General features: G+C 32.1%; 1 protein-coding gene across 1 annotated transcript; it reads left to right on the plus strand.

Moving 5' to 3' along the window:
• Nucleotides 1–10,808: 10,808 nt before the first annotated feature.
• On the plus strand, nucleotides 10,809–13,532 carry LOC112512522 (cationic peroxidase 1-like). Its single transcript, XM_025118526.1, has 4 exons — nucleotides 10,809–11,041; nucleotides 11,798–11,989; nucleotides 12,655–12,820; nucleotides 13,047–13,532. The coding sequence occupies exons 1-4, from the start codon at nucleotides 10,823–10,825 to the stop codon at nucleotides 13,430–13,432; spliced, it is 963 nt and encodes a 320-aa protein (XP_024974294.1). The 5' UTR covers nucleotides 10,809–10,822; the 3' UTR covers nucleotides 13,433–13,532.
• The last annotated feature ends 761 nt before the right edge of the window (nucleotides 13,533–14,293 follow it).

The raw sequence follows: 14,293 nt of genomic DNA on the forward strand, positions 1-14,293 counted from the left end.
CTTCCTCTCTTCCCAGTTATATATAGTAACAACTAACTTGCTACCAACATCATGCGTTTATCTCTGTCGACCTCAAAATATCCTATCTTAAAGTGTATAATCTTATATTCTATCTTTCGTTATCTTAGAAAAACGTTAGTTTGAATCTAGACATCCTAAATCAATACCTAAATCTCTTAAACTTATGTTCTTATACCAACTTTTCACACCCGAAAAACTGGAAAAAAACGACTAATTAAATTTTTTATAATACATCAATAAATTACAAACCAAATTCTTTCACGAAGTCTAGGTTGTTACAAACACTAACGAAATCTCTCTCTCTTAAACAATAAGGAGAAACGTCCCAATGAGTCAAGGTAGTGTTTGGTTCATAAAATGTTTTTGGATGAAATGAAATTTGTGAGAAGAATTTAATTTTGAAGGAATTAGAATGAAATGTTATCAGGTTTGATCATCTATTTGGTGGTTGACAGATATTGAAATAGAATTTGTTAATGAATTCAAATCTGTCTGTTTGGTTCACAGAATGTAGTTTTGTAATTGGAATGAAATATTGGTAAATGACCCAAAATACCATTTTTTGAAAATTTTAAATATTTTTAAAACTAAAAATACTTTAGTAAATTAATTAGTTAATGTGTAAAACAATATAAAATAAACAACCCAAATATAACCATAAACTAAACGACTTTACTAAATCGATATTAAAATTGTATCAAATAGCTAATTCTTTATCATGTAAAATAGTTAATTCAGTGGTGATTGGAGGTGGTTTAGATCGGCGTTGGTCGACCGTGGTTCAGATTGACGGTGGTCGGCGATGGTTTAGTTGGTGGTGGTTGGCAGTGATTCAGATCGGTAGTGGTCTATGGTGGTTCAGATGGTGATGGTCGGCGGTGGTTCAGATCGGTGGTGGTCCCTGGTGGTTCCGATCGGTGGTGGTCCATGGTGGTTCAGATGGTGTTGGTCGGCAATGGTTCAGACGGGTGGTGGTCCGTGGTGGTTCAGATGGCGGTAGTCGAAAGTGGTTCAAATCGACGGTGGTTCAGATAGGGTGGTTTAGATTAGCAGTGGTCGATTATGGTTCAGATCGGTGGTGGTCTGTAGTTGTTCAGATGACAGTGGTCGATAGTGTTTTAGACCAGAGGTGGTCCACGGTAATTCAGATGGTGATCGGCCGTGGTTTAGATCAACGATGGTTCAGATCGGTGGTGGTATACGATGGTTCAGATTGGTGGTGGTAGGGGTGTTCGTGGTCTGGTTTAGGCGGTTTAACCCCTCAAACCATAAACTAAACCGTAATGGCGGATTATAAAATTTTCAAACCGAGCGGTTTGACATCAAGTGCCAAGACCGGTCAAACCAGACCACGAAAAGGCGGTCTGGTCTGACCGGTTTAGGCGGTTTAGRCCTTTAATGGACTTTAAATATTAAACTTAAAAAACATATATAATTTAAAATTTTAGATTAAATATCCATTTTAACAAAACAAAATATGTAAACAAATAAATGTAATAATTAAGCAGCTCTTGAGTACAAAGTCGAAGCAATCCAAAGTACAAATAAACAAATATATAACATGTTAGAAAACAAACAAATTAACAAAGTTACAACTCTACCGTGAGTATTGAGTAACAAAATCTATGACTTCACAACCTTCAATGGTTAATTTCGTGAGTCTTGAGTTCTTAACCAAACAAAATAGAAGACAAATATAAGTTGGTTGAATCACTTGGTTGATGTCTTAATAATGTGTGCCGAAATCAAACTACGGATTAGAAAGATCAATAGATTAATGGAGTTCTTGAGGGATTTCAAAATTTGGAGACCGTCAATATCAAATGTGTCGATATGTTCAATGGTTTAATGGTTTTAGTCGTCGATTTTGATTATGTTAGATTGTTAGGCTTACGGATATATTTGGGTCATAGTCAATAAGTTAAAAAAAGTTGGGCTTGTTAATATTAATATATATATATATATATATATATATTGGCGGTTCGTTTGGTCCAAACCGTCCAAAAAAGGTTCCAAACTGCAGACCGGACCGGACCGCCTGGTTTTGCTATTTTCCAAACCAGACAGGACCGCTAGACCGCCCAAACCGCCAAAAACGGTTCGGTTTGACTTGGTTCAATCGGTTTGAGCGATCCATCGGTTTTTTTGAACACCCCTAGGTGGTGGTTCAGATCGACGGTGGTCGGCGGTGGTTCAGATCATGATGGTCGACATTGGTTCAGATGACGATGATCGGTGGTGGCTCAGATCGCGATGGTCCGCGGTGGTTTAGATGGCGATGGTCATATTGAGTTTCATGATATTATTGTATATTGGGTTAAGGACATATTTGGTATTATGAATGGTCGGAGGTGTTCGCCGATGGTCATATTGGGTTTTATGAATATTGGGTTAAGTGCTTATTTGTTATTATGAAAATAGAGAATTTCATTCCATCAAAATACCATGTAGTTTGCTAACAAAATGTTAAATTCCTTTATTTGTGAAATTTATAGGATTTCGAATATTTCTTTCGTGAAAAAAATGAACCAAACGAGGGAATGAAATTTGGTCAATGAAATTCAACATTCCAATTCTATCAGATACTTCCAAAATCTGCGAACCAAACGCCCCCTAAGTCTTTAACAAACCCCTAATTACCACTTAACTCTTCTCAAGTGTCGTAGTATCGCCCCACAAGAACCTGATGCACATGCAGAGAAGAAAAATTGTTAGGGTTAAATTCTAATGAGTCCAAGCAATTTTCATTTTTAATATAAAACGATAAAACAAAAAGAATGCTATTTTGATCACGATTCTTCTACTTAAAACATATTTACCGTAAAAGAAACATCTTTGCAAAATCCATCTTTCTTGTAATGAAAACTCATTATCAAAACAATCATTTGATTATGAAACCCAAACCTAAACCCAAATACTCACCCAAAACATGATTACATCATAATACTCAATACCGAATAATGATATCTATAGGTGTTCGATCAACAGTGGATTGTACCTATAATCCATGGAATTTGATTATATCTATAGGTGTTCGATCAAAACATGATTACATCATAATACTCCAACTTGTCCTTCCTACCATCCATTTAAGTTGCATGTCCCTCGATAATGCACCTCTACACTCTCAACCTATACATGTCTTTAAGGAACCTCAAAAACTATATCTTGTCCTATGCCACCATTTGAATTGATATCCCATATAGAGTCACCTCTTACTCACACAACAACATCTGAATTGAAACTTGATGCCCTTTGACCGTCTACTTCTAACATATCTATTGGATCAAACGGTATAAACACTACTTAAACAATGTCGATCATATTTGGTAAGAGATTCCTAGCATCTTCGACATTATAATTGTATCACTTTGCTATCATACCATGAAACTACTACTTATAAAAGGCTTATTTTTACCCTCTTTGGTAGAAAAGCAATGTTTGGGGAACTACAAGCATTAGATAACCACAAACATAGGCATTCGTCCCACTTTCGAAAGATAAGTTGACCATCAATTCACTACTAAAAAAATGGGTTATCACCGACGGATTTTTCTGGCGGAATTTCCGTCGGAAATATTACCGGCAGATCCCAAAAAAGTAAAAAAAAGTCAACTTTTATCCATACCCGCCACAGATCCCCCACAAATCCCCCACTGAATTTTTTGAAAAAAAAAATTAAAATTATTTAAAACGGATTTGTGACGGATTTCCGACAGATTTCCAACGGACTTTTTACTTATTCAAAACCGTCACAAATTAATCCGTCGCAAAATTTGTCTAATTTATTTAAATAAATTAATTAGCGTTAATCAAAAACATTTTCCGACAGAAATAATAAATAAAAATTAAATTTTAAACCTTCATATATATATATATATATATATATATTTATACTCTATATATATCATGTAGGAAAAAAAAAACATTTTTTCCTTTTAAAATTTCCGACGGATTTTGCCGTCGGAAAAACCAGATTTTTTTAGTAGTGATTGGATTACATGATGAAGACCAAGTCGATTGGGTTAAATGACATGAATAAAGCCGTCTAGTGAACAAGGGATTTAATCAGGAGTACAACATTAAGGGCCCGTTTACCTAAATGCATACCCGGTAAGCGTTTAACTTTAGGAGTCAACACTATAATTTATTTTACGGTAAGATTGTAGTACATCAAAATGGTATCGTATGCAACAATTTACCCGGTAAGCACTTACCCGGGTAAGAATCGTCACACTCACTTACCAAGTAAGACTCTCCATCTTTATCGTTGCTCTTACCGGGTAAGATTTTTGACCTTTGCCATGTTCATCCGGTAAGGAAAATTACCCGCTAAACACTTACTGGGTAAGTGTTTAGTAAACGGCCCAACAATCTTTTGTCCTAATTGTTGAGGTTAATTTTGTGTAAAGTCTTCTTGCCTTGGCGGCAAATAATAAGAGAAAAATATATTAGATGGACAAAAAAAAAACCTTTCTCAATTGTGTGTTATCTAAGGTAAAGGTAATAATGTCTTAAAAGTTATTAAACACCTTATACCGTCTCAAAGAAGTTCCATACTTTAGGGTGTCTATCTTGTATATAAATCTATAGGTATACATTATTTTCTTTTCTTCTTGTTCCATGAAATTGACTTTTCAAGGGATATAGTAAAATCTATTGTCATTAACATTTGTCTTCAATAGTTGTTCGTCGATTCCCATCTCCCATCCTCTCTAAAACTAACAACTTACTTTGAACGCATACGTACGGATGACCGATCATTGAGATTGCTTGAGATTTACAGAAAAGCTTCCTTGACCAATTGGGTAGATCAAGAAAACAGCAGTCGCAATTGTAAAAGGAGCTGAATATGCAACAATAATCCAAGGTCGCAGACCCAGATGGAAACTAAGTTCCCACTCATGACCCATGTAACAAGCTACACCAAGTAAGAAGTGTAGAACAATTAATTCTCCGTGTTGTAAGAAAAATCTCTAATTGAATTCAAAGGTCATTGAATGCGACGAATGATCGGCCATACTACCTAGAAAAAAAAGACATTTCCTTAAGCTATGACTAAAACGAAATTATAACATGGAAACGATAACATTATTTTCAAGAATTCTTTTTAGGCATAAAGGATGGTCATTTATATAAGATGTTATTTTTTAGTATATAGATGAGGCTTATAGAACTGTAATTAATACTCTATCTAACACAGAGTGCGACTGATGTAAATCCCCTATTTCAGGTGATATATATATATATATATATATAGCAAAAAACAATGGAATTTCTGCCTGAAGGATGGTCGTGGCTTTCACAAGTCTTTCTATACACTACAAAAAATTGACTTTATAAGATGTCTTAGATTTCTAAACATTCTAATGAAATATTTTATAGGACTTAACAATGGTGTATCGAGAAATTTTGAAGATGGGGGCTAAGAATAAAAAGTGCTCACATGGTTGAAAATGCCCCCTACTTAGATACTGTCATTTTATTTATATATTTGATTAGGGTGATACTCCATAAAAAAAATTCTTTCAAAGGATCCAAGGAACATCATTCAAACTAACAATTATACATCAACTGATAAACCTTAAAGATAAATTAACAACAACAAAATTAACAATTTGACATCAATTAACAAACCCTAACCCTAACAACTATATAAAAAATTAACAATAAAGTTGGGATAAAAATTTATACTGAGGGGTCAAAACATATATATTATTAAAAAAATAAATTTTATAATACAATATTATTGAAACTTTATGGGGGAACCATAGAACCCTACTTGTCACTTTTATAGTATCAAATCAAATAATGTATATCTAAAGTGTTGTGATAGGTTTATAAAAAGGTTTTATAATTTTTTTAACAAATTTTTTTAGTATGATTGTAAAATAAAGTCTCTCGTTAGCTATTTTATACATTGCTACTTGAAAAAGTGTCATATAAACGCAATAATTATAAAAGATGAGTTTATAGGACACTTATTAAAATTGCACTATAAAATAGATAATACAAGACTTTATTTTAAAAACGTACTATAAAGTTTGTTAAAACTTCCAACAACTTCTCATTAATCTATTGTAACACTTTTAAATAGTACATCTGATAGTTTTATCCTATAAACTTAAATTTAGGTTCTACAAAGTATTTTATTAAGACTTAGAGATATTATAAGCATCTTTGAAAATCAATTTTGTTGTAGTTGTATCCAAAGTTGCTTTTACATGTGTAATTTTCATATTTTTCACGCCTTTTGCTATGTTTTTATTGTTTAATGAAGTAATGTTTTTGGCTAACTAGTTCGACACAAACTAACATGTCACTACAATAAAATTATCTTTATAGGACGCTTACAATGTTTAAGTGTCTTAATAAAGTATTTTATAAGTCTTAAATGTATAACTACAAATAATAAATTATAAAATGTCTTATATAAAAGTGTTACAATAAGTGTCACTTTTAATAGTGTCACTCTTGTTCCCTACTCCACCTCACAATCCATTTTCATTCGATCAAACATAGTCATTGTTAACTTAGAATTACAATTTTGACACTTATATTTACTTATATATCATTTATTTTTTTATTTTTTTATTTTACACTTTTGTCATATTAAGATGCATAATTGTATTTTAACTTAAGTACGTTAAAAGAATATGTTTTTTAAACAAATTACACTATTATAATAATCTTATCAATACCTAAAAATGAGTAGACTATTGAATATTTTTTAATTTAATCATATTATTATATGTCATATGCACTACAAAATTATTTCTAATACTTACACTTATATCCTTATAGTTGTTTATTTAATTTATTTTATACATCCATTACTATTTCATTTTTCATGTTACACACTTATCTTATTAACATATATAATCATATAGTAACTAAAATACGTTAAAAAATATGTTTCTTTTTTTATACAAATTAAATCATTATAATCATCTCGTCAATTTCATTAAAACGATTTTAATATTGAATATTTTTTAATTTAATCAAATTATTAAACATCATAAATATGTAAATTATTTTATACCATCATAATTATTTGTTTTATATACCTTACCTATTCATTTCCGTTTCACGCTAATATAATATAATTAACAAACACAATGATATACTAATTAAAATACATTAAAAAAATATGTTTCTTGTTTTTTTACAAATTATATCAATATTATAATTAATTATCTCGTTAATACGTTTAAAATGAGCTCAATATTAAATATTTTTAGATTGATATGGTATCATAATGACATAAATAAAATTAATAATGGTGTAAACTAAAAAAAGTGAAAAGTTAAAAGAAAAGTAAAGAAATTAAATAAATATTTATAAGGGTGTATAAACCGTAAATATTCAAGATTCTTTTTAGATATATGTTTCTTGTTTTTTAGTTTAAAGCTTGTAAGAGCCGAAATAAGTCGGAACAGATCGCCGCTTTCTGACTTAGTTTAGTCACTTGCTGCCACAATGCTTGGTTTATGATTTGGGAGGTCAAACCGTCCAAACAGGACCACGTACAAACATCACTATCTAATACAACTAAAGATAATGTTATTAAACAACAAACAAATATTGAAATTTGATATTATCAAATTCCGGTTTTACATGTATTATCTTAAACGCTAAAATACATTTTATTCTTATATAATACCTTTTGACCTTCGAACTCATGCTACAAATCTAATTTAACTTGTCAAAAAATGGGATGAACGTAAGTTACACGCATAGATATATATAGCAAGTTGACTCTAAAGAAGTCAATTTACATTTATATTTAAATGTGAAGTCTTTGCTAGACAGCTGTTTTTTTTGTCTAAAAGAGATTCTGTTTGCTATAAAGCGTTCACATTTTACACCTAATCTTGTGATATATATCTCTCTTCCAGAAGAAAGTAAAGCATCGATTTCTTAACGTACAATGTGTTCTATTCATGTATATGTATGAAACAGTGACGAATTAATCTATAATTGTTTGACTAGGATTTTGGCTATATTTAAATATAAATTAAATATTTAAGTTACTAAAGATTAATAGACTATTTTTTTTCAAAAGGTCCCAGTCTGCGTCCTGAGGTGTCGATCCTGTATTGGTTTAACGATAGGACTTGAACCTGGGCACCCTGCGACGATAGTTCACGTTTATGACGAGTACTTTGGGCAGCAACAGATTGGCGTGCCCAGAAGGACGTCAACTCTGCTCTCCTAAAGTATGGTTAACTCCTAAAACGTTGAAATTGGTTGATTGTTGGTGCATTTCCAGTTTTTCATTTGGTGATTTTACTAGACAATATATTCACTTCATGTATAAACAAATAAACTCTAAAGTTCAAAGGGTTAACATTAAATATACAAAAACTAACCTACAAAGTTAATCCTAAAGTAACAAATAAACGTTGAAATCAAAAAATTAAGCCTAAGTTAACTATAAACAAATAACCCTAGCTAAAGTTTACATTAAATTTTATTAGAAAAATCAACAACAAACATCAAGTCAAATGTGTATATAATAGAGACTAAGAGGCTGTTTACTAAACGCTTACCGGTAGGTGCTTACCGGGCAATTTTCCTCATCGGACGAACATGGCAAGACCCAAAAATCTTACCTGGTAAGAGCGATGATAAAGATAGAGAGTCTTACCCGGTAAGTAGTGAGGCTGACGACTCTTACCCGGGTAAGCGCTTACCAGATATATTGTTGCATACAATACCATTTTGATATACTACAATTTTACCCAAAAATTAAATTATAGTGTTGACTTCTAACAATAAGTACTTACCGGGTAACCATTTAGGGAAACAACCCCTAAATGTTGGCACACAATTAATGTTAAAAATATTTTTTTTTTATTTGTGTTGACACTAAAATTATAATTAATTTTAAAAACGTTTTATTGTATTTTAACTAATAACTAATTAGTTAATATGATAAGAGTAAATGAAAGTGTAACTAATTTCCTACCATCATCCTTAAGTTCTGTATCGTGGAGGGTTTATTTCTTAATTTTCATTTAAACTTCCACAAAGGTTTTAATGTTTATAGAAGCTCTTATTATGACAATCTCACCATATATATATATATATATATATATATATATATATATCTAGTGACCGAAAGATCTCGTTGGAAAGAGCATAATAAGTAATCTCGACGTTTGCAAGTTCTTCCTCATCCTAATGTTCTTCATCCTTTGGCTAGCTTTTCGAAGGAAGGGATCTCAGGCGTTGTCGGAATTTCAGGAACACGAGGAATGGTGACACTTGGAACAAAAGGTTCATTAAAGAGAAATTTATACAATTTGCTATGGAGTCCTTCCAGAAAACTGAGCATTTGTATCTTCCATTAGGGATACTCTATCATGAACAAGAGTTGAGGGTTTTGTAACAGAGCCTACATTACAAGTAGAAGTGCAGCTTGAATTTGACATGATTACTCTAGGAAGTTCTACATTTGTTCTTCAATTAGAGAGTAATCCACTGATTTGATAGGATTAAGATATTTGCAGAAAATCATCATAATGGGGGCTTTGAACAACTTATGTATATGAACATGAATGATACCACCAACAATTACAGTCATGTACTCGTGTGTGTATTTTAGGTCTGGAAGGACAATCACGTCATTCGAATAACGGGTTGGATATCAGGTTAATTAAAAAAATATTTAAAAAATGTATTATAAATTTGTAAAATAATATCTTTATTAAAAGAAGTTATTATGCTTTTTGTTTGACATATATAAAAACATTATAATAGAGATATAAAAAGTAACTTTTCAAAATAAAAATTACTAGGGGTTGTTTATTCAAACTCTTTTCTGGTAAGCGTTTACCGGTAAAATCAACCATCAAACTTTATTTTACCAGGTAAGATTATAGTTCATGAAAAATGTATAATATGCAATAATGTATCCAGTAAACATTTACTAGGTAAGAGTTGTCATCCTCACTTATCGAGTAATTAGAGTCTTAATCCTTATCATCGCTTGTACCGTGTTAGACTCTTGGCTCTTGTCATGTTTATCCGGTAAATACTTACCGGATAAACGTTTAATAAACAACCCTTAAATTGGGTGATTATGTACATATATCTTATTCTGAAATCATTTTTTGAAGTTTAATTTTAAACTAAAGAAAAAAAATGGATAGAAATTTTTTTTATGTACATCTTACTAATTGAGGGACCTATTCATGTATGAGCGGGAATGTACCTGTTCAACTGAATTTTGTAAGTTCATTTTTTTACATATGAAAAGTACCGTTAAACTCTCAGTGGTGCTATGGATATTAGAAAATACAATGAATATCAACAAAAAAACGTAAAATTTCCCTCGAAATCAACAATAAGAAAACGTAAAAAGTCTATTGAAATCAATCAAAAAATTTGAAAAGATTTTTAAAACCAAATATTTCTAAAATTCGTTCGAAATGGTGGAATTTGCCAAAAAAATACATTGGACGACTTTAAACACGACATTTGATTCATTTTAAAGGTACACCCATTTGGAAAAAATTATGGGTGTGTAATTTCTTATATTAATAATATCATATAAATTTGAAATTGATATGGTTTGGTTAGTAAAACCTAGAGATGCCAGTCAACAAAGCATACCTTTTCCTTTTTCTTTACTTTCATGATTCCCATGTTGAAGTTTCATACGATGACATTGTACTTTCCTGCTCACCGCCTCATTGACCATGCAAAGTCTCTAGATCTGTTTCTCTCTCCAAGCACTATAAATGCATGAAGGATCCATGAAGTATTTCACAACCAAAACCCTAAGTTTTCATCCATGGCGTCATCATCATCTTCTTGCTCTTCTTTTACAGTCATATGTTGCTTGTTGCTGTTCACAGCAATGGCTTCTGCTCAATTAACTGCTAACTTCTATAGCCAAACTTGCCCAACTGCTATGTCCATTATTCGTGGCGGTGTTAGCACTGCAATTGCCAGAGAACGTCGCATGGGTGCATCGTTGCTTCGTCTTCATTTTCATGATTGCTTTGTTAACGTAAGTAATTTTTTTTGTTAACGTAGCTTAACTTTCCGGGCCTTGTGTTTGAGCTTTATTTGTGGGTTTGCTATTCATTGGTCACCGGTTTGAGTTTCATCATAATTAGAGGTTGTCCCTGTTAAAAAGTTAAGGGCCTTATGAGACGCTACAACGAAATTAGGTTTATAGAATGCTATAAATGTATAAACTAATACAGAGTCTTATAAAACTGAAATTTACATGACCAAAAAATTGTGCCATACGTTAAAGTATTATAACAAGTTTACAGGACACTTGTGGATGCATTAACAATACTTTAAGATCAGTTTTGAAATATAACTTATTAGCTTTTTTATATGACACTTTTTGAAAAGTTTCTTATGAATACATTTTTTACAGGACACTTGTTTTTGTAAAACAAATTTTCAAATAATTTCTTATAAAAAAATTACTATGAATCTTCATTTCAAATTATCTTTAAATTGTTTTGATAAAACGCCAAAAAACCATCTTAGCAACTAATCCTAACACATTTACGTAGAACACGTAATTGTTCTATCAGATAAACTTAGGTTTTCTAAATCAGTTTATTAGAGCATTTAAACATTTTTGACATTGTAGAAACCTGATTTAGTCGAATACGGACAAACTGGTGGTCTAGACACCCACAATAATTAAAAACTATGTGTATTAAGTTTGTTCTTTTCAGGGGTTTGAAGTTTTATTGGAGATCAATAATATGTTTGTTTGATGTGATTTTAATTATGAACACAGGGATGTGATGCATCAGTTTTGCTTGATGATTCTGCTACCATAACAGGGGAGAAAACAGCTGGACCAAATGTGAATTCTATTAGAGGATTTGAAGTCGTTGATACCATTAAATCGCAATTGGAGTCATCATGTCCCGGTGTTGTCTCGTGTGCTGATCTCCTAGCTGTAGCAGCACGAGACGCGACTGTCCAAGTAAGCAAAACATCAAACTATATCTTATTCGTTTCTCATCGTATTTGGATGTATGGCTAAATGCATTGAAATACAACGGAGTTTGTCTTAGTTCACATTTAGTGTAACAAATAATTTTTTTCCCAATCAATGTAACAAAGTTTATTTTCTTAATTGTGTACTCGTTTAGACCTTGTTGATCTTGTAACATTGATTTGATGACGTTGATATCAAGTTTATTGTCTCATTCGATGTAACCCTTTATAAAAAAAAGGGTTAACCTTTCGTAAATGAGTATTGACGTCATTACATGTTACAAGATCAATATGTTATCAATCAAAATGGGTACAAAATAATAAAATTTGAAACTTTGTTAAAGTGATTACGAAGGAAAACTATTCGTTACACTAAATGGAAACTAAACCCTTCGTAGACGAGTATTCACGTCAAAAAATGTTACAAGATCAGTAGGTTACAGATAAAAGAGGTACAAAGTATCAAATTTCAAATTTTTTTGATAGAGTGATTAAGAAAAATTATTGGCAACACTAAATAGGAACTAAACCTTTCGTAGTTATATTCACGTCATCACATGTTACAAGATCTGTAGGTAACGATCAAAATGGATATGAAATAGCAAAATTAATTATTCGTGGCGCTAAATATATGAAATTTCGAATTTTCAGCTTGGTGGTCAAACATGGAATGTTGTTTTAGGAAGAAGGGATTCAACTACTGCAAGTTTATCTGCTGCCAACACTGATCTCCCTTCACCGTTCTTGAATCTCCCTCAGTTGATTTCTGAGTTCGCAAACAAAGGTTTCTCGGCCCAGGAAATGGTTGCACTCACTGGTAATTGTTTGATTCACATATGAATTTCAGTTGGTCTGTTTGATGTATTTTATTGATGATCTAGGATTAATTTGCTAATTCATATATGAATTCATTGTAAAAGTTATTATCGTTTGGCTTCTTCTCAATCCGTTTTTCTTTCTCCTATATATTAATTCATGAGGTAAAATGTCTAACCAATTAATTACCAAGCTGGGTGATCATACTGTTTAAAATCTTTATACAGGAGCTCATGAAATCGGCCAGGCTAGATGCGGAGTGTTCAAAGAGCGAATCTACAATGAAACCAACATCGATCCATCTTTCGCATTAGCCATGCAAAGAAATTGCCCTAGAACTGGAGGTGATGCTAATCTGGCTCCTCTTGATAGCACCACCCCAACAGTTTTCGACAACGCTTTCTTTAGAAACTTGGTTAACCGAAGGGGTCTTCTTCATTCCGATCAACAAATCTACAGTGGAGGTTCCACAAATGCGCAGGTCGACCGATACAGGCTCAACTCGGCTGCTTTTTTTAGGGACTTCGCCAATGCGATGGTGAAGATGGGAAACCTTTCCCCACTCACGGGTACCAATGGCCAGATTAGGACCAACTGTAGGAGGCCAAACTAAGTCCATGCCTTAATTTTGAACACAATATCAGTGAAAGTTGTATCTTCATAATAAACTTTAGGCATGTTTGATTCATTATAATGATGTAAACGTAATATTGATCAACTACAATAAAATGGTATTTTCATCTTCTTTTGTGTTGGCATTATTTTGTGGAAACACAAAGGATCGAAAACGGCTCAGGGTTCACTACAAGAGAAAGGGGTTTTAGAGAAGGAAGTTTTAGAGAAAGATTTCAATGTGTATCTAAAGGTGACCTTTAGGGAAGAAATTACTTGGCAAAAATGAAAGTTGTAAGAGAAGGTAAAATGACTTTTAGAGAAGAATTTTGAACCAAATAATATGCTATGGAAATCGTCCCTAAATCTTTTAGAGACGTTTTTATGTAAAACGTCTCTAAAAGTTGAATCAGAAGTTTAGCAACGCTTTTAAAACCGTCTCTAAAGGATAAAATATTTTATTTTTAAATTAAACAAAAAGTTTTTATTACTATTCTGTACTTTTTTTAAATGTATCTAAAAGGGTTTTTATTTTTTAATAAATCAACCTTATGGGTGTGTTTGGTACGTAGACCAGGTGAGACGGGACGAGACAAAAATAAATAGCGTCATATTTGGCATGCCATTGGACAAAAATAAGGTTGGACAGGATAACATGGGACAAAAATGAGTTTTCTTGGGACTATTCTTACGTTTTTTTTTTGTTCCACCAAAAAAGATGAAACAACATGGAACTAAATCCTGAGATTACAATTTTACCCTTGTTAAATCACATAATATATAAAACCTAATTATAAACTCCATCGCCTCCCGTCCTTCTTCATCTTGCAGCTTGATTATGGCCTCCATCTTCCACGAACTC

The sequence above is a fragment of the Cynara cardunculus genome (assembly GCF_001531365.2).
Source record: "Cynara cardunculus var. scolymus isolate 2C chromosome LG 5, CcrdV1, whole genome shotgun sequence".
Taxonomy (NCBI): Eukaryota; Viridiplantae; Streptophyta; class Magnoliopsida; order Asterales; family Asteraceae; genus Cynara; species Cynara cardunculus.

Bases quoted from the DNA above. Each gene is read 5' to 3' on its own strand.
- LOC112512522 (XM_025118526.1), top strand. From the start codon at position 10,823: ATGGCGTCATCATCATCTTCTTGCTCTTCTTTTACAGTCATATGTTGC. The intron at 11,042-11,797 runs GTAAGTAATTTT...TTATGAACACAG, and splicing joins TTCATGATTGCTTTGTTAAC to GGATGTGATGCATCAGTTTT. The intron at 11,990-12,654 runs GTAAGCAAAACA...TCGAATTTTCAG, and splicing joins CACGAGACGCGACTGTCCAA to CTTGGTGGTCAAACATGGAA.